This window comes from Clarias gariepinus, unplaced genomic scaffold, assembly GCF_024256425.1.
Source record: "Clarias gariepinus isolate MV-2021 ecotype Netherlands unplaced genomic scaffold, CGAR_prim_01v2 scaffold_36, whole genome shotgun sequence".
Lineage (NCBI taxonomy): Eukaryota > Metazoa > Chordata > Actinopteri > Siluriformes > Clariidae > Clarias > Clarias gariepinus.
Window position 1 is genome coordinate 371,177 of NW_026521003.1, and position 18,717 is coordinate 389,893.

General features: G+C 38.7%; 1 protein-coding gene and 2 long non-coding RNA genes across 3 annotated transcripts; all 3 read right to left on the reverse strand.

The window, feature by feature from the left end:
- Nucleotides 1-504: 504 nt before the first annotated feature.
- Nucleotides 505-1,141, reverse strand: LOC128517154 (uncharacterized). The gene is made up of 3 exons (XR_008356802.1): nucleotides 942-1,141; nucleotides 777-848; nucleotides 505-576 (listed from the first exon to the last, which is right to left on the reverse strand). It is a non-coding gene; the product is annotated as an uncharacterized LOC128517154 (long non-coding RNA).
- A 3,349-nt stretch (nucleotides 1,142-4,490) lies between these two features.
- On the reverse strand, nucleotides 4,491-6,022 carry LOC128517148 (ribose-phosphate pyrophosphokinase 1-like). The gene has a single exon (XM_053490946.1). It carries the CDS (start codon nucleotides 5,579-5,581, stop codon nucleotides 5,159-5,161), a length of 423 nt encoding a protein of 140 aa, XP_053346921.1. The 5' UTR covers nucleotides 5,582-6,022; the 3' UTR covers nucleotides 4,491-5,158.
- Nucleotides 6,023-14,500: 8,478 nt separating this feature from the next.
- Nucleotides 14,501-16,772, reverse strand: LOC128517153 (uncharacterized). Its single transcript, XR_008356801.1, has 8 exons — nucleotides 16,685-16,772; nucleotides 16,436-16,573; nucleotides 15,853-16,227; nucleotides 15,527-15,748; nucleotides 15,362-15,433; nucleotides 15,083-15,161; nucleotides 14,713-14,916; nucleotides 14,501-14,591 (listed from the first exon to the last, which is right to left on the reverse strand). It is a non-coding gene; the product is annotated as an uncharacterized LOC128517153 (long non-coding RNA).
- Nucleotides 16,773-18,717: the final 1,945 nt, after the last annotated feature.

Genomic DNA, 18,717 nt, shown 5'->3' on the forward strand with positions numbered 1-18,717 from the left:
TCCCACTTCACCCAGGGCTCCTTCAGTTTGAGAAGATATTATAGAAATCATGTGTAACCAAAGTATTTACAATTGACAAACCTAAGGTCTTTGGCTGTTAAAAAATATTTTTACCTAACGTTTACTGTAATTTGCAATTACCAGATGTTTGTGAGGTGGCTTCAAAGAGACTTGGCTGATGGAATATCATCTTCACCTTACTGGTTCCATGAATTTTGAGAATGAACTTCCAGGACACTTCCTGTTCCTACCAAGGTATCCTGCATCAAGAGGTTTAAAAAAAAAAACCAAAGAGCTAGGGTGCCCTTACACCAGTAGGGCCTCGAACTGTGATCCTTTGATCCTGTGGCAAAAGATGAAAGTATTGTTTAAGCATTCTAGAGTTTACACATTGATTCAAAGTATCTGGATTTGTGACATTCACATTGTTCATCACCAACACTGGCAAAATCCAAATTCTAAACATTATACATGTTTGTTTTAATTACCCCCTCTTTTTAGAGTTTTTAGAGTCACCAGAATCACTGAAACAATTGATGTATGCAGTTGGAGATGTGGAGCTGGTCTAGTCTTATCCTGTTAAAATAAAGATACAATATTCTGAAGACATTCTTATAGTTGGACCACCACATTACTACAGACCCAGTTTGTACATGCAAGTCCCTTTAATATAAAAATCTGCATCCTTTATATTTACCTGCTTGGATATTTATGGATAGATACACCACTTTCATAAGATATTTGTTCCAATTACATAAATGAGCAGAGCTCCCTACCAAGTGCTGCAGCAATAGTTTCAGAAGTCGCCTCAATGAACAAATTGTGTTTTCCAGCATCAACAAGTCTATCTGAAATTATAAATACAATTGATTATACATGCATTTCTCCATTAATGATGTGGTGTTAAGCAATATAGGTAGAGGCTTGTATCTCAAACCTACCACACTTTGATCGGCGCACTTTCAGCTGGTGTCCAACTACATCCCACCCAATATCTTAGACAAGCCCTCAACTCCACCATGAGAGCATTGATCCCTTCAGTCCCAAGTCTGACAGATGGTGGTGAAACATTCAAGATGTATTTTAGGAAAGCCACTACATCCAGCAAATACAGTTTCTGGGTTGTTGGCTTTAACTGCCTTTCCTGAAGGTGTGCAATGAAACTAAAGTCAAGAACACAAATTAAGCCACGTCTCATACTCCGTTTGACAAGGACAGTCTTCACAATTTATCAGTTACTTGTAGATGCTACAATTTAGTACTTACGTGCAGACTCTACCGGGGTTTGAAGAAAAAGAACCGGGTCTGCCATGAATCACTGGAAGTGGATCATATGGGTGGCTCGCTTTATGGCCATTTTGCTGACAAATGAAAATGCATACCTGAGGTTGCCAGGCTCATTGGGAGACTTAGGGGGAGGCCTTTTTGGAGTGAAATGTGCACAAAGAGTCTTGACTGCAGAGTGACAAGGAGAAAGCAATTTGGGCTGGCAAGCTCACGCCCTCTTCTGGGCCTGACTAGAAGATTTTGAAGGAGGCACACATTTGGTGTGGCTTGAAAAGTTCCTTTAAAAAATGCCAGTTCCTTTGTAACATATCTATCCTCTCTACATGTAGAGAGTGATGGTAGGTTTCTAAAAATATACAGATGTAATGTCAATCACTTGAGCACATTTTAACATTTGCCTACAGAGTGAGCATAAATAAATAAATACAGCATTTCTGATCCCATGTTGACTACACAAGACCAAAGTAAGGAGCACAGAATCTTTAATGGTGGTATTAGATTAAGAGCTACCTTCCCAATACACAAACATCTAGAGACCAACTTCAAACATACCTCAAGTTTGTGGATTTTTTGCAGGTGCTTGTCTAGTCTAATGTATTTAGCCTTGCAGAATTGGACTGGACAGGTGGTGGATGTAGGAGCATCAGGCCAGAGGCATCAGAAGCAGGCTACTGCTGTCTCAAAGCAAAGCTGTAGAAATAAACAGATTTTAAAGCAAAATGGGCATTTAAGCAAATGTAAAACTGCATCCGATGCAGGTTCAAATTAAGCCTAGAAAAGAGAAAACAGGATACTTACTGTCAGTGAGAAAGTTTGGGTAAAAGAGTAGATTCAGTTGGTTCAGTAACCTTTTCTGTGGACCTTGGGTGCTGGGCTACATTAGCATACACTTGACCACAAATGGGACACCTACAGGTATATCCACCTGTTCGATCGATGCACCTTCAAGACAGCCGTAGACTGCCACTCTGCTCCTGATGCCTATGGCCCGATACTCCCACATCCACCACCTGTAAACATTATATTCACAAAAGAGAAACATTTTTAGAAATGCTGCATCACAACCATATTTTGGGGAATAGAGACTCATTAATGAGCTGTTAAAGGGTGCCAGTCTGCTAAAGATTTACAAAGATATCTGCATGAAAAACAGTGATGGTTTTAACCAAGTCCTATATATAAGCTTAAACAAAAATTCACAATAACCAATAACACACTACCTGCACCCTACAGATATTAAGGCATGCCATTATTCTTTGTTTCTTACCTGCACACTGACAACTTCTCCCTCCACTCAAGAAATTCTTCCCTCAAAAGACCTGCTATTTAAGTGCTTAAACTAATCAACAAGTCTGATCTGATTGGCTGCAGCTCCATTAATTGTTTTCTGCACCTGATTGTGTTCAGTTCATCAAAGGAACACAATCTTATCCTTGGAATTTCACTGAATTGGGAGCTACTGAGATGTTTTAATGATTTTAATTTGTTGAAGTCTAAAGCTATTTCTTTAAAATTAATTTAATAAATTCATTATATAAAGTTAAAATGATCTTTGGTTTTGTCTTTTCTACACAACAGCAAAGGCCCTAAATATGACTCCAAGTTTCAGCAGTTTGTTGAGACCAACTTCTCAATATATGATGGTTCAAAGACCCAACTTCTAGACTTAAGTCCCTTAACTATAAAAGCCAGTGAATAAAAAGTTAACAATGCATGATGGTCACTGTACACGTATGACTAAAGGTGTTTAGTAGGTTTTATGCACTACACTGTGAGAACATGGTACACCCTTATTACAGGCCTGTACAGCAGGGTCAAAGGTTAACCTTCCACTCTCTCATAAATCATACTTCAGCATTTTAACATACTGTATATCATTGTTAAACAGACCTTTTAAAAAGAGCAGAATCTAATCATAATTCTACTACAATGAGCTCTTGTACAACGGTACATTTTACACACAGACTCAAAGGTCAAAGGTCAATCCTGCACTGGTAATCAGGCCTATTTTGTAGGAACAGAATGCCTGATTAACTTGTGTTATACCAAGCTGTTAAGGTGGCATTCTAAGCTTATATTTCTCATTAGAATGATTTATATTTCTTTAAAGAATTTGATTGGGACGCTTATGAATACGTGCGTTTTTATGCTGCTTTTAGGCCGATAAATCTGGTTCAGAGCTCAAATGTGCACTGGACGTTCACGACTATTTCGGAGGATCAAAATGTCTGACTAACTTGTGTTATACCAAGATGTAAAGGTGGCATTCTAAGCTTATATTTCTGATCAGAATGATTTATATATATTTTAAAGAATTTGATTGGGACGCTTATGAACACGTGCATTTCTATACTGCTTTTAGGCCGATGAATCTGTTTCAGAGCTCAAATGTGCATTAGACGTTCAGGCCTGTATCGGAGGAACAGAATGTCTGACTAACTTGTGTTATACCAAGATGTTAAGAGGGCATTCTAAGTTTTTATTTCTGATCAGAATGATCTGTATATCTTTTAAAGTATTTGATTTGGACGCTTATAAATACGTGCGTTTAATGCTGCTTTTTAGGCCGATAAATCTGGTTCAGAGCTCAAATGTGCATTAGACGTTCAGGCCTATTTCGGAGGAACAGAATATCTAAATCCCTTGTGTTTTACCAAGATGTTAATGGGAGGTTATTGAGGTCGAACCGGCTGACGACTCATTTCGAATCGCAATGAGGTTTGCTCTGTAGCCAAGGACTAAGATCCTTGGTTTTGTCTTTCTTACACAACAGCAAAGGCCCTAAATATGACTCCAAGTTTCAGGAGTTCGTTGAGACCAACTTCTCAGTATATGATGGTTAAAAGACCCAACTTCTAGACTTAAGTCCCTTAACTATAAAAGCCAGTGAAAAAAAGTTAACAATGAATGATGAAGGTTTTTATTAAAATGCATCCAAAAAAAGTCCAACAATAATGTTGTGAATCAGCAAATGAATTCATATTTCTTAAATTGTCGTGTCTTGCCGCAATGTGAGTGGATTTATTTATTTTTTTTTTTTTAAGGTGCTCTGAATGTTATTTATGGTGTATATATTCTCTTTAGTATTATAGGTCTTTTGCTCGCCCTATCATCCGGGGATCGCTGGTTCGAACCCCGGGTGATGCTGTTGTCCTCTCACAGCCGGAGACACAGAGAGAGCTAAATTTTTATTTATTTTTTTTGCTCTTTGTCACAATTCTTTAATAAGAACAAATTTAGCCTTTGGAAATGAAAAACAAAGTAAACTCAACATACAGTATATAAAAGAAACAGAATTAACACTTTCAACATGGAAAAGTGTGAAAAAAAGTGTGGCTAAATCATTTTAGAAAATACATTCAAATTTAAAAAGTAAAGAAAGTGGACAAAAGAACTCTCAAGGAAGCTCCAGCCTGCAGAGACCCCAAGTTACGATCCCCCAGCATCTACTAAAACAAACCATAAGGAACAGAAAAAGGAAATAAACTCACTTGACGATCTTAAACATTCTGCCTGTGTAGAGACGCATGTTGCAAATATAGAAATTGAACCCAAATAAATTAAAGTGTAACAGATTGTCACCAGAATGGCTAAGCATCTAGTCAAGCTAGTCGCAACTATTTATGTAATGCAATAAAAAGGAGATGTTGAAGAACAAGGACACAGTCTTAACCTTGAAAAAAAAGTCAAGTCTTGCTAAAATCCTCAACTAGGGATGAACAACTCCAACAGGTGGATTGCATGTTAGGTTTTCAGAGAAGTTTAAATTCCTTTGGGGTCTCGGTCAGATACAGCTTAGTGAGAACTTAAGGTCAGCCTTCCCTTTTTTTTTGGTAATTAGAGGACAATAAAGAGACACGCTGAGGATGGGTTACAAGGGGACATGGCTGAAGAGATACGAGACAGACTCGCCGTTGTGGGTCCGACGAATAGCTTCTGCGAGGATCATCGAAATGTCAATAACCTGTATCTTAGGACAATGCTTCATTTTCTCCTCCTGTGGAATGGTGTTGGTCACAACTACAGCTTCAAAGCAGGCATTGTTGATGCGCGAGATGGCAGGCCCTGAGAAAATGCCATGGCTGAGGATAGCATACACCTTGGTTGCACCGGCTGATATTAACTTGTCAGCAGCATGGCAGATGGTGCCGCATGTGTCAGCCATGTCATCAACCAAGATAGCTACACGGTCTTTCACGTCTCCCACCAACACCATGCGATCCACCTCATTAGCCTTTTTCCTCTCTTTGTGAATGAGGGCAAAGTCAACATTCAGCCGGTCTGCTATAGACATGACCCTTTTAGCTCGTCCAGCATCTGGAGAGACAATGGTGCAGGTCTTCCATTCAGGGATGTTTTCCTTAATCCACTTCAGCACAGCAGGCTCAGCATACAGGTTGTCCACGGGTATGTCAAAGAACCCCTGAATCTAAGAGGCATGCAGATCCATGGTGATGATTTGATCAGCTCCTGCGACCGACAGCATGTTGGCCACCAGTTTGGCGGAGATTGGCGCCCGACACTTGTCCTTTTTGTCTTGGCGAGCATAAGGAAAACAGGGGATGACTGCGGTGACACGGGAAGCCGATGCTATCTTGCAGGCGTTAATCATAATCAGCAACTCCATTAGGTTGTCATTGATCTCTCCACAGCCACTCTGAACGATGTACACGTCCTCGCCACGTACGCTCTCTCCAATCTCCACACATGTTTCTTGATTGCTGAACTTTTTAGTGACGACCTATTATGAATACGTGCATTTTTATGCTGCTTTCAGGCCAATAAATCTGGTTTAAAGCTCAAATGTGCATTAGACGTTCAGGCCTGTATCGGAGGAACAGAATGTCTGACTAACTTGTGTTATGCCAAGATGTAAAGATGGCATTCTAAGCTTTTAATTTGTGATCAGAATTATTTATATATCTTTTAAAGAATTTGATTAGGATGCTTATAAATACGTGCGTTTTTATGCTGCTTTCAGGCCAATAAATCTGGTTCAAAGCTCAAATGTGCATTAGACGTTCACGGCAAGTTCGGAGGAACAGAACGCCTGACCAACTTGTGTTATACCAAGATGTAAAGGTGGCATTCTAAGCTTATATTTCTGATCAGAATGATTTATATATATTTTAAAGAATTTAACGCTTATGAACATGTGCATTTCTATACTGCTTTTAGGCTGATAAATCTGTTTCAGAGGTCAAATGTGCATTATACGTTCAGGCCTGTATCGGAGGAACATAATATCTAAATCCCTTGTGTTATACCAAGATGTTAATGTAAGGTTATTGAGGTCGAGCCGGCCGACGACTCATTTCGTATCGCAATGAGGTTTGCTCTGTAGCCAAGGACTAAGATCCTTGGTTTTGTCTTTCTTACACAACAGCAAAGGCCCTAAATATGACTCCAAGTTTCAGCAGTTCATTGAGACCAACTTCTCAGTATATGATAGTTAAAAGACCCAACTTCTAGACTTAAGTCCCTTAACTTTAAAAGCCAGTGAATAAAAAGTTAACAATGCATGATGGTCACTGTACACGTATGACTAAAGGTGTTCTGTAGTCAAGTGCTTAAGAAATATGCTTTTCACACCAAAAGTTTTTATTAAAATGCATTGAAAAAAAGTCCAATAATGATATTTTTTTAAATAAAAATGATTTTTGGGATGACCAACAAAATTGGTTTCCTTACATAAAACATGATAGAAAAAACAACTCGTCTGAATATATCTGTGTAATAACTTGTTCTAATGAATACGCCTGTATTAAAGGAGAAAAAATACAAACAAAAAAAATAAAGAACTAGTGTTGCCATTTAAGCTTAGTGTCTGTACAGTATAGTAAAACATTTAACAAGAAAATGTAGTGTGACCATTTATGTGACTGTTGTGAATCAGCAAATGAATTCATATTTCTTAAATTGAAATACAACAAGCACCAAGAAAGGATCTGTTACTTTGCAGAAAACATTTGTTTAAAAATAATCATTCCATACAAACTTAAATAATTCTTTTGATTGTGTAAAGCTGCTTTGTGACAATGACAATTGTTAATAGCGTTATACAAATAAAATTAAATTGAATTAAATATGACTCCAAGTTTCAGCAGTTCGTTGAGACCAACTTCTCAGTATATGATGGTTAAAAGACCCAACTTCTAGACTTAAGTCCCTTAACTATGAATAAAAAGTTAACAATGCATGATGAAGGTCACTGTACACGTATGACTAAAGGTGTTCAGTAGGTTTTATGCACTACACTGTGAGAACATGGTACACCCTTATTACAGGCCTGTACAGCAGGGTCAAAGGTTAACCTTGCACTGTCTCATGAATCATCCTTCAGCATTTTAACATACTGTATATCATTGTAAAACAGACCTTTCAGAAAGAGCAGAATCTAATCATAATTCCACTACAATGAGCTCTTGTACAATGGTACATTTTACACACAGACTCAAAGGTCAAAGGTCAATCCTGCACTAGTATTCAGGCCTATTTTGTAGGAACTTTTAACATACTCTATGACATTGTAAAGCATACTTCTCGAATAGAGCAGAATCCTTCATGACATAATCCCAGTATAATGAGATCTTGTACAACAGTACATTTTACATAAAGCTATTCAAAGCCTGTAAATCTGGGTCAAAGGTCAAACATGCACTGGACGTTTGGGCCTATTTTGATGGAACAGAATGTATGACTAACTTGTGTTATACCACGATCCAAAGGTGGCACTCTGAGCTTTCATTTGAGAAAAAGTTTATTCCTTTGTTTTATGAGGCCTCTACGGTCTTTTGTTGAATAAAAATTCATATTGACACAACTGAGTTTTTGTTATTACTGATGTGTTGTAGAAAAGTATGCACTACACTCAAGTTTGGGATCACATCCTACCTCCTTGGTCATTCCTGATTGTTTCTACATTGTAAAGCCATGCCGCAGGTGTCCCAAATATGCAAAATTGTCCTTTGAACAGTTTCTGTTTAGATGTAACTGCTACCCATGTTCTGTATGCGCATCATAATGGCTCTAATCCCAGGTGCTGTTAATGTGAGGTAACCCAAGATTCGGCTTCTGCCACGGATCACGGAGGTTCACTCGTATCACATTTTTCATTTTGGGGTCCCTGGGGGCCGAATCTGCCTACTCACGCTATCGTGGTTGCTCCCGTGTCTACACTGTCCACTCGGATTAACCGGATTTCACTTTGTGAAAAAATTTGAGAGTCGGAGAATTTGAGACCCTTCAGTGTAAATAACTCATGGATTTGCCACGAGAATGGAGTTGAGACTCCAAATTTAACCAGAAGGCTCCCGGAGGCTAGGCATCTAGAATCCTGATTCTTAGACTCGTAGCACCTTCCTGAAACCAGTTCTCTTTTGGGGCTACGTAGGGGCCTGGTTAAATGGTTAAAGGGACTTTTACGGACATGTTGGGTTTTCCATACTGAGATGTTGAATTTTATATTGACATGTTGGGTGTGACCCCGTATTAAATGTACAGTGAACTTTAAATTACGAGTAACGTGGTTTTTTTGTCTTCCGCAAGACGAGCTATAATTTTAAATCAATTTAGACTTGGATACCGAGCATTGTCTTTGTTTACGAGCACCAAGTCTCATGTATCACGCATGCGCTTCTTGATTTGACACAGAGCATCACATTATCACAATTTAGGCAAAAGTTTTTTCTCTCTCTTGCGCTGTAGGTAATCATCCACCCTGCTGGTTCTTAGTGCTCGTCTCTTACAGGTATAATCAACATCCGTATTGAGATACTGCGTCCGACCCAACATCTCGGTATATAACCACCTGAGCTCACTTTGGCATCTGCCACAGACCACAATAAACCTATTATATTGCCATTGTAAATCATTATTGTTTTTTGAGCTGGGGGAGCCATGTCTGTCTCCCTGGGCCATTACAACAATTGGGGCTACTCGGACGAACAAAGTTTTGCATTTTGTTAAAAATCTGAGCGCCCCTCCCACAATGGCAAGCTATCATTTAAGACCATCATCTCAGTACAGCAATGTTGATGGGACCGACTTCTCAATGCAAGACCCTTCAATGTAAGTAACTCTAGGATTTGCCACGAGAATGGAGTTAAGACTCCAAATTTAACCAGAAGGCTCCCGGAGGCCATGGCATCTAGAATCCTGAATCCTACAGCGGTAGAAGCTTCCCGAAGCATTTATTTTTCCTTATTTTTAGGTAAAGTGCTGGTTAATTTGTTTTATTTTTGCTTTATATTTAATGTTAATTATGTTTGTGTATTTTTTTTGGGCTGTAGAACAAATAATTTGAAATTCCATTATTTCTTATGGGAAAATTTGCTTTGATTTATGAGTGTTTTGGAATACGAGCCCACCAGCTCATAAATGCAGCTCGCGCAGGTCTGATCCAGGATCTCAATAGTGTGACATGTTGTGTTTTATACTGAGATGTTGGGTGTGACCCCATATTAAATGTACAGTGAACTTCAGATTACGAGTAACGTGGTTTTTGTGTCTTCCGCAAGACGAGCTATAATTTTAAATCAATTTAGACTTGGATACCGAGCATTGTCTTTGTTTACGAGCACCAAGTCTCATGTATCACGCATGCGCTTCTTGATTTGACACAGAGCATCACATTATCACAACTTAGGCAAACATTTTTTCTCTCTCTTGCGCTGTAGGTAATCATCCACCCTGCTGGTTCTTAGTGCTCGTCTCTTACAGGTATAATCAACATCCGTATTGAGATACTGCGTCCGACCCAACATCTCTGTATATAACCACCTGAGCTCACTTTGGCATCTGCCACAGACCACAATAAACCTATTATATTGCCATTGTAAATCATTATTGTTTTTTGAGCTGGGGAGCCATGTCTGTCTCCCTGGGCCATTACAACAATTGGGGCTACTCGGCCGAACGAAGTTTCGCATTTTGGTAAAAATCCGAGCGCCCCTCCCACAATGGCAAGCTATCATTTGAGACCATCATCTCAGTACAGCAATGTTGATGGGACCGACTTCTAAATGCAAGACCCTTCAATGTAAGTAACTCTAGGATTTGCCACGAGAATGGAGTTAAGACTCCAAATTTAACCAGAAGGCTCCCGGAGGCCATGGTATCTAGAATCCTGAATCCTACAGCGGTAGAAGCTTCCCGAAGCATTTATTTTTCCTTATTTTTTTAGATAAAGTGCTGGTTAATTTGTTTTATTTTTACTTTATATTTAATGTTAATTATTTTTGTGTACTTTTTTTGGGCTGTAGAACAAATAATTTGAAATTCCATTATTTCTTATGGGAAAATTTGCTTTGATTTATGAGTGTTTTGGAATACGAGCCCACCAGCTCATGAATGCAGCTCGCGCAGGTCTGATCCAGGATCTCAATAGTGTGACATGTTCGCATTTTGGTAAAAATCCGAGCACCCCTCCCACAATGGCAAGCTATCATTTAAGACCATCATCTCAGTGCAGCAATTTTGATGGGTCCGACTTCTCCATGCAAGACCCTTCAATGTAAGTAACTCTTGGATTTGCCACGAGAATGGAGTTGAGACTCCAAATTTAACCAGAAGGCTCCCGGAGGCCATGGCATCTAGAATCCTGAATCCTACACCGGTAGCACCTTCCCGAAGCCGGTTCTTTTCTGGGGCCGCGTAGGGGCCCGAAACCACCTGAGATCACTTCGACATCTGCCACAGACCACGGTAAACCTATTAGATTGCCATTGTTAATTATTTTTGTTTTTGAAGCTAAGGGAGCCATGTCTGTCTCCCTGGGCCATTACAACATTTGTGGCTAAGCATGGACTACTCGAACGAACTAAATTTCGCATTTTGGTAAAAATCCGAGCGCCCCTCCCCCGATGGCAAGCTATCATTTGAGACCATCATCTCAGTACAGCAATGTTGATGGAACCGACTTCTCCTTTTGAGACCCTTCAGTGTAAATAACTCTTGGATTTGCCACGAGAATGGAGTTGAGACTCCAAATTTAACCAGAAGGCTCCCGGAGGCCATGGCATCTAGAATCCTGAATCCTACACCAATAGCACCTTCCGGAAGCCAGTTCTTTTCTGGGGCAACGTAGGGGCCTGAAAACACCTGAGGTCACTTCGGCATCTGCCACAGACCACAGTAAACCTATTATATTGCCATTATAAAGCAACTTTATTTTTTAAGATAAAATTTGAGCATCAGGTCACCAGGGGGCCCCCGCTCATTTGAGACCAGGATCTCAGTACAGCAATGTTGATGGGACCGACTTCTCAATGCAAGACCCTTCAATGTAAGTAACTCCTGGATTTGCCACAAAAATGTAGTTGAGACTCCAAATTTAACCAGAAGGCTACCGGAGGCCATGGCATCTAGAATCCTGAATCCTACAGCGGTAGAAGCTTCCCGAAGCATTTATTTTTCCTTATTTTTTTAGATAAAGTGCTGGTTAATTTGTTTTATTTTTACTTTATATCTAATGTTAATTATTTTTGTGTATTTTTTGGGGGCTGTAGAACAAGTAATTTGAAATTGCATTATTTCTTATGGGAAAATTTGCTTTGATTTATGAGTGTTTTGGAATACGAGCCCACCAGCTCATGAGTGCAGCTCGCGCAGGTCTGATCCAGGATCTCAATAGTGTGACATGTTGTGTTTTATACTAAGGTGTTGGGTGTGACCCAGTATTAAGTGTACAGTAAACTTCAGATTACGAGTAACATGGTTTTTGTGTCTTCCGCAAGACGAGCAAAAATTTTAAATAAATAAAATTCACTGCTTTTAGGCCATGAATCTGGTTTAGAGTTTGAATGTGCATTGGACGTTCAGGCCTATTTCGGAGGAACAGAATGTCTGACTAACCTGTGTTATGCCAAGATGTAAAGGTGGCATTCTAAGCATTCATTTGTGTTCTAAATGAATCATATATCTTTTAAGGAATTTGATTGGGATGCTTATGAACATGTGCATTTTTATGCTGCTTTTAGGCCAATAAATCTGGTTCAGAGCTCAAATGTGCATTAGACGTTCAGGCCTGTATCGGAGGAACAGAATGTCTGACTAACTTGTGTTATACCAAGCTGTAAAGAGGCATTCTAAGCTTTTATTTGTGATCAGATTGATCTGTATATCTTTTAAATTTATTAAAGTTGTTTAAAGAGTTGCCTCTTGCCTCTTGTCTCTGCCTCGTGTCTGCACGCCTGTTTTTCTCTGATGCAACAGAAGAACCTGGTCTTTCACAGAGGCATTGTGGGTGTTGGACATTAAACCTATTTTAAACAGGACATTGGCTTACTTAGAATATAAAATCCCTAAAATATAATTGAAATTTAATAAAATTATTTATTATTTACTTTTTTTCTGAGAAATATGCGGTTTATTCAGACATTAGAAAAAAACAAACAAAAAAACAACAACTTGATATAAACTCACAGAAATTACTGTAGTGAACAGCAAACACTGTTTGAAATACATTTAACTGTTAAGGTAGATCAAATTTTGTGTCCATCCTGTTAACCAAAAACTGAGGAGTAACTACTTAAACGTAGCTTCTACATCATTATTCAAGGGCATCTCCAAGAGCAGCGACTAAATATCTTGAGTGGACACATCACTGCCAATCTTAATCACATTCCGGCCTTGCCCGGATCAGACTTCTGTACGGGAAGTGAGAACATACACCAGACAGTATTTTATAGACACTATAACTTCCGGACTTTAACTCCGCACACAAACTAGAAATTTTTCAAGGAAACAGACGCACATCACCTAAGATTTAAATTCAAGAACATCCAGGTATCACACCCTTGAGGCTGAATAATAGTTTGTTTTTGAAAAACGTTTTTTACCTAGAGTTAAATGAAGCAGACTAAAGTTGGGTGTTGGCTTGTCTCATGAGTGAACACTGTCAAGCAAAAACAAGGCCCAGGACAACATGGGCCACAACTGCTACGTAGCCGAGGATTAGGATACTTGTCTTGCTTACACAACAGGAAAGGATTTAAATATATGAACCTGTTTTGTTACAATGACATAAAAATAGTGGACATTTTTTTTTGTTTTAGTGACTTTGATGTTTTGCACATATCCAACATAGCTATCCAATACTACCTTTACAAGCGCTTAAGAAATATGCTTTTCATGCCAAAGATTTATTAAAATGCACCCAAAAAAAAGTCCAATGATACTTTTTAAAATAAAAAATGATTTTTTGGATGACCAACAAAATTGGTTTCCTTACATAAAACATGATAGAAAAAACCCATCTGAATATATCTGTAATAACTTGTTCTAATGAATACATCTGTTAAAAAAAAAAAACAGTGTTGTAAATTAAGCTTAGTGTTTGTACAGTATAGTGAAACTTAAATGTAGTGTGACCACTTATGTGACTGTTGTGAATCAGCAAATTCATATTTCTTGAATTGAAAAACAAGCACCAAGAAAGGATTTGTTACTTTGCAGAAAACACTTGTTTAAAAATAACCAATCACATTCCATATTAGCTTAATTTTGATTGTGTAAAGCTGTAGTAAAACAATTGTTAAAAGCCCTATACAAATCAAATATGACTCCAAGTTTCAGCAGATGCTGAAGGATGATTTATGAAACAGTGCAGGGTTAACCTTTGACCCTGCTGTACAGGCCTGTATTCACTGGCTTTTATAGTTAAGGGACTTAAGTCTAGAAGTTGGGTCTTTTAACCATCATATACTGAGAAGTTGGTCTCAACGAACTGCGTCATGTTGAAATGAGTCATGCTGCGTCACTGAAATGAGTCATATTTAGGGCCTTTGCTGTTGTGCAAGACAGACAAAACCAAGGATCTTAGTCCTCAGCTACACAGCAAACGTCATTGTGATTTAAAGCAAGTCTGTCAGCTTGACCTCAATACCTTATTGGGTTACCTCACATTAACAGCACCTTGGATTAGACCCATTATGATGCCAATACATCAACAAACTGTTCGAAGGAGATTATTGCATATTTTGGACACCTGCGGCATAGCTTTACAATGTGAAATAGTCAGGAATGACCATGGAGGTAGGAAATGATCTCATCAGTAAAAACAAAAACTCAGTTGTGTCAATATAAACTTTTATTCCAACAAAAGACCTTATAAAACAAAGCCATTGAGCCTGCCAAATCACCATTTATGCCAGCTCCACCTTCTCCATGCTGTTCTGTTAAAAACCTCCTCCTACACGTCTGCTTTTTCATCCCGGTTCCTTTTCTTTAAAACCTCCTCTTGTATGTCTGCTTCTTCTGCCCATCCTTCAACTTTACTCCTCCTCCCTCTTCACCCAGGGCTCCTTCAGTTTGAGAAGATATTATAGAAATCATGTGTAACCAAAGTATTTACAATTGACAAACCTGAGGTCTTTGGCTGTTAAAAAAAAAAATTACTTAACATTTACTGTAATTTGCAATTACCAGATGTTTGTGAGGTGGCTTTAAAGAGACTTGGCTGATAGAATATCATCCTCTTCACCTTACTGGTTCCATGAATTTTGCGAGTGACCTTCCAGGACACTTCCTGTTCCTACGAAGGTATCCTGCATCGAGAGGTTGAAAAAAAAAGCCAAAGAGCTAGGGTGCTCTTACACCAGTAGGGCCTCGAACTGTGATCCTTTGATCCTGTGGTCAAAGATGAAAGAATTATTTAAGCATTCTAGAGTTTACACATTGATTCAAAGTATCTGGATTTGTGACATTCACATTGTTCATCACCAACAATGGCAAAATCCAAATTCTAAACAATATACATGTTTGTTTTAATTACCCCCTTCCCCCCCATACACACCTTGGGAGTTTAGAGTCACCAGAATCACTGGAACAATTGATGTATGCAGTTGGAGATGTGGAGCTGGTCTAGTCTTATCCTGTTAAAATAAAGATACAATATTCTGAAGACATTTTTATAGTTGGACCACCACATGACTACAGACCCAGTTTGTACATGCAAGTCCCTATAATATAAAAATCTGCATCCTTTATATTTACCTGCTTGGATATTTATGGATAGATACACCACTTTCATAAGATATTTGTTCCAATTACATAAATGAGCAGAGCTCCCTACCAAGTGCTGCAGCAATAGTTTCAGAAGTCGCCTCAATGAACAAATGGTGTTTTCCGGCATCAACAAGTCTATCTGAAATTATAAATACAATTGATTATACATGCATTTCTCCGTTAATGATGTGGTGTTAAGCAATATAGGTAGAGGCTTGTATCTCAAACCTACCGCACTTTGATCGGCGCACTTTGAGCTGGTGTACAACTACGTCCCGCCCAAAATCTTAGACAAGCCCTCAACTCCACCATGAGAGCATTGATCCCTTCAGTCCCAAGTCTGACAGATGGTGGTGAAACATTCATGATGTATTTCAGGAAAACCACTACATCCAGCAAATACAGTTTCTGGGTTGTTGGCTTTAACTGCCTTTCCTGAAGGTGTGCAACGAAACTGTGAAGTCAAGAACACAAATTAAGCCACGTCTCATACTCCTTTGACAAGGACAGTCTTCACAATTTAGCGGTTACTTGTAGATGCAACAATTTAGTACTTACATGCGGACTCTACAGGGGTTTGAAGAAAAAGAACCGGGTCTGCCATGAATTCCTGGAAGTGGATCATATGGGTGGCTCGCTTTATGGCCATTTTGCTGACAAATGAAAATGCATACCTGAGGTGCCAGGCTCATTGGGAGACTTAGGGGGAGGCCTTTTTGGAGTGAAATGTGCACAAAGAGTCTTGACTGCAGAGTGACAAGGAGAAAGCAATTTGGGCTGGCAAGCTCACGCCCTCTTCTGGGCCTGACTAGAAGATTTTGAAGGAGGCACACATTTGGTTTGGCTTGGCTTGAAAAGCAGGTTTGAAGCTCTCTAATGCCAGTTCCTTTGTAACATATCTATCCTCTCTACATGGAGAGTGATGGTAGGTTTCTAAAAATACAGATGTAATGTCAATCACTTGAGCACATTTTAACATTTGCCTACAGAGTGAGCATAAATAAATAAATACATACAGCATTTCTGATCCCATGTTGACTACACAAGACCAAAGTAAGGAGCCCAGAATCTTTAATGGTGGTATTAGATTAAGAGCTACCTTCCCAATACACAAACACCTAGAGACCATCTTTAAACATACCTCAAGTTTGTGGATTTTTTGCAGGTGCTTGTCTAGTCTAATGTATTTAGCCTTGCAGAATTGGACTGGACAGGTGGTGGATGTAGGAGCATCAGGCCAGAGGCATCAGAAGCAGGCTACTGCTGTCTCAAAGTAAAGCTGTAGAAATAAACAGATTATTTTAAAACAAAATGGGCATTTAAGCAAATGTAAAACTGCATCCGATGCAGGTTCAAATTAAGCATAGAGAAGAGAAAACAGGATACTTACTGTCAGTGAGAAAGTTTGGGTAAAAGAGTAGATTCAGTAACCTTTTCTGTGGACCTTGGGTGCTGGGCTACATTAGCATACACTTGACCACAAATGGAACACCTACAGGTATATCCACCTGTTCGATCGATGTACCTTCAAGACAGCCGTAGCCTGCCACTCTGCTTCTGATGCCTCTGGCTCAATACTCCTACATCCACCACCTGTAAACATTATATTCACAAAAGAGAAACATGTTTAGAAATGCTGCATCACAACCATATTTTGGGGAATAGAGACTCATTAATAAGCTGTTAAAGGGTGCCAGTCTGCTCAAGATTTACAAAGATAACTGCATGAAAAACAGTGATGGTTTTAACCAAGTCCTACATATAAGCTTAAACAAAAATTCTGAATAACCAATAACACACTACCTGCACCCTACAGATATTAAGGCATGTCATTATTCTTTGTTTCTTACCTGCACACTGACAACTTCTCCCTCCACTCAAGAAATTCTTCCCTCAAAAGACCTGCTATTTAAGTGCTTAAACTAATCAACAAGTCTGATCTGATTGGCTGCAGCTCCATTTTCTGCAATTTCTGCACCTGATTGTGTTCAGATAATCAAAGGAACACAATCTTATCCTTGGAATTTCACTGGATTGGGAGCTACTGAGATGTTTTAATGATTTTAATGTTTTGAAGTCTAAAGCTATTTCTTTAAAATTAATTAAATAAGTTCATTATATAAAGTTAAATTGATGCTTGGTTTTGTCTCTTCTACACAACAGCAAAGGCCCTAAATATGACTCCAAGTTTCAGCAGTTCGTTGAGACCAACTTCTCAGTATATGATGGTTAAAAGACCCAACTTGTAGACTTAAGTCCCTTAACTATAAAAGCCAGTGAATAAAAAGTTAACAATGCTTGATGAAGGTCACGGTACATGTATGACTAAAAGTGTTCAGTAGGGATTATGCACTACACTGTGAGAACATGGTACACCCTTATTACAGGCCTGTACAGCAGGGTCAAACGTTAACCTTCTACTCTCTCATAAATCATCCTTCAGCATTTTAACATACTGTATATCATTGTTAAACAGACCTTTCAGAAAGAGCATAATCTAATCATAATCCTACTACAATGAGCTCTTGTACAACGGTACATTTTACACACAGACTCAAAGGTCAAAGGTCAATCCTGCACTGGTAATCAGGCCTATTTTGTAGGAACAGAATGTCTGATTAACTTGTGTTATACCAAGTTGTAAAGGTGGCATTCTAAGCTTTCATGTGTGTTCTAAATGATTTATGTATCTTTTAAAGAATTTGATTAGGACGCTTATGAATACGTGCTTTTTTATCCTGCTTTTAGGCCGATGAATCTGTTTTAGAGGTCAAATGTGCATTAGACGTTCAGGCCTGTATCGGAGGAACAGAATATCCTAATCCCTTGTGTTTTACCAAGATGTTAATGTGAGGTTATTGAGGTCGAGCCGGTTGACGACTCATTTCGAATCGCAATGACGTTTGCTGTGTAGCTAAGGACTAAGATCCTTGGTTTTGTCTTTCTTAAACAACAGCAAAGGCCCGAAATATGACTCCAAGTTTCAGCAGTTCGTTGAGACCAACTTCTCAGTATATGATGGTTAAAAGACCCAACTTCTAGACTTAAGTCCCTTAACTATAAAAGCCAGTGAATAAAAAGTTAACAATGAATGATGAAGGTTTTTATTAAATTGCATCCAAAAAAAGTCCAACAATAATGTTGTGAATCAGCAAATGAATTCATATTTCTTAAATTGAAATACAACAAGCACCAAGAAAGGATCTGTTACTTTGCAGAAAACATTTGTTTAAAAATAACCAATCACATTCCATACAAACTTAAATAATTCTTTTGATTGTGTAAAGCTGCTTTGTGACAATGACAATTGTTAAAAGCTCTATACAAATAAAATTGAATTGAATTAAATATGACTCCAAGTTTCAGCAGTTCGTTGAGACCAACTTCTCAGTATATGATGGTTCAAACACCCAACTTCTAGAC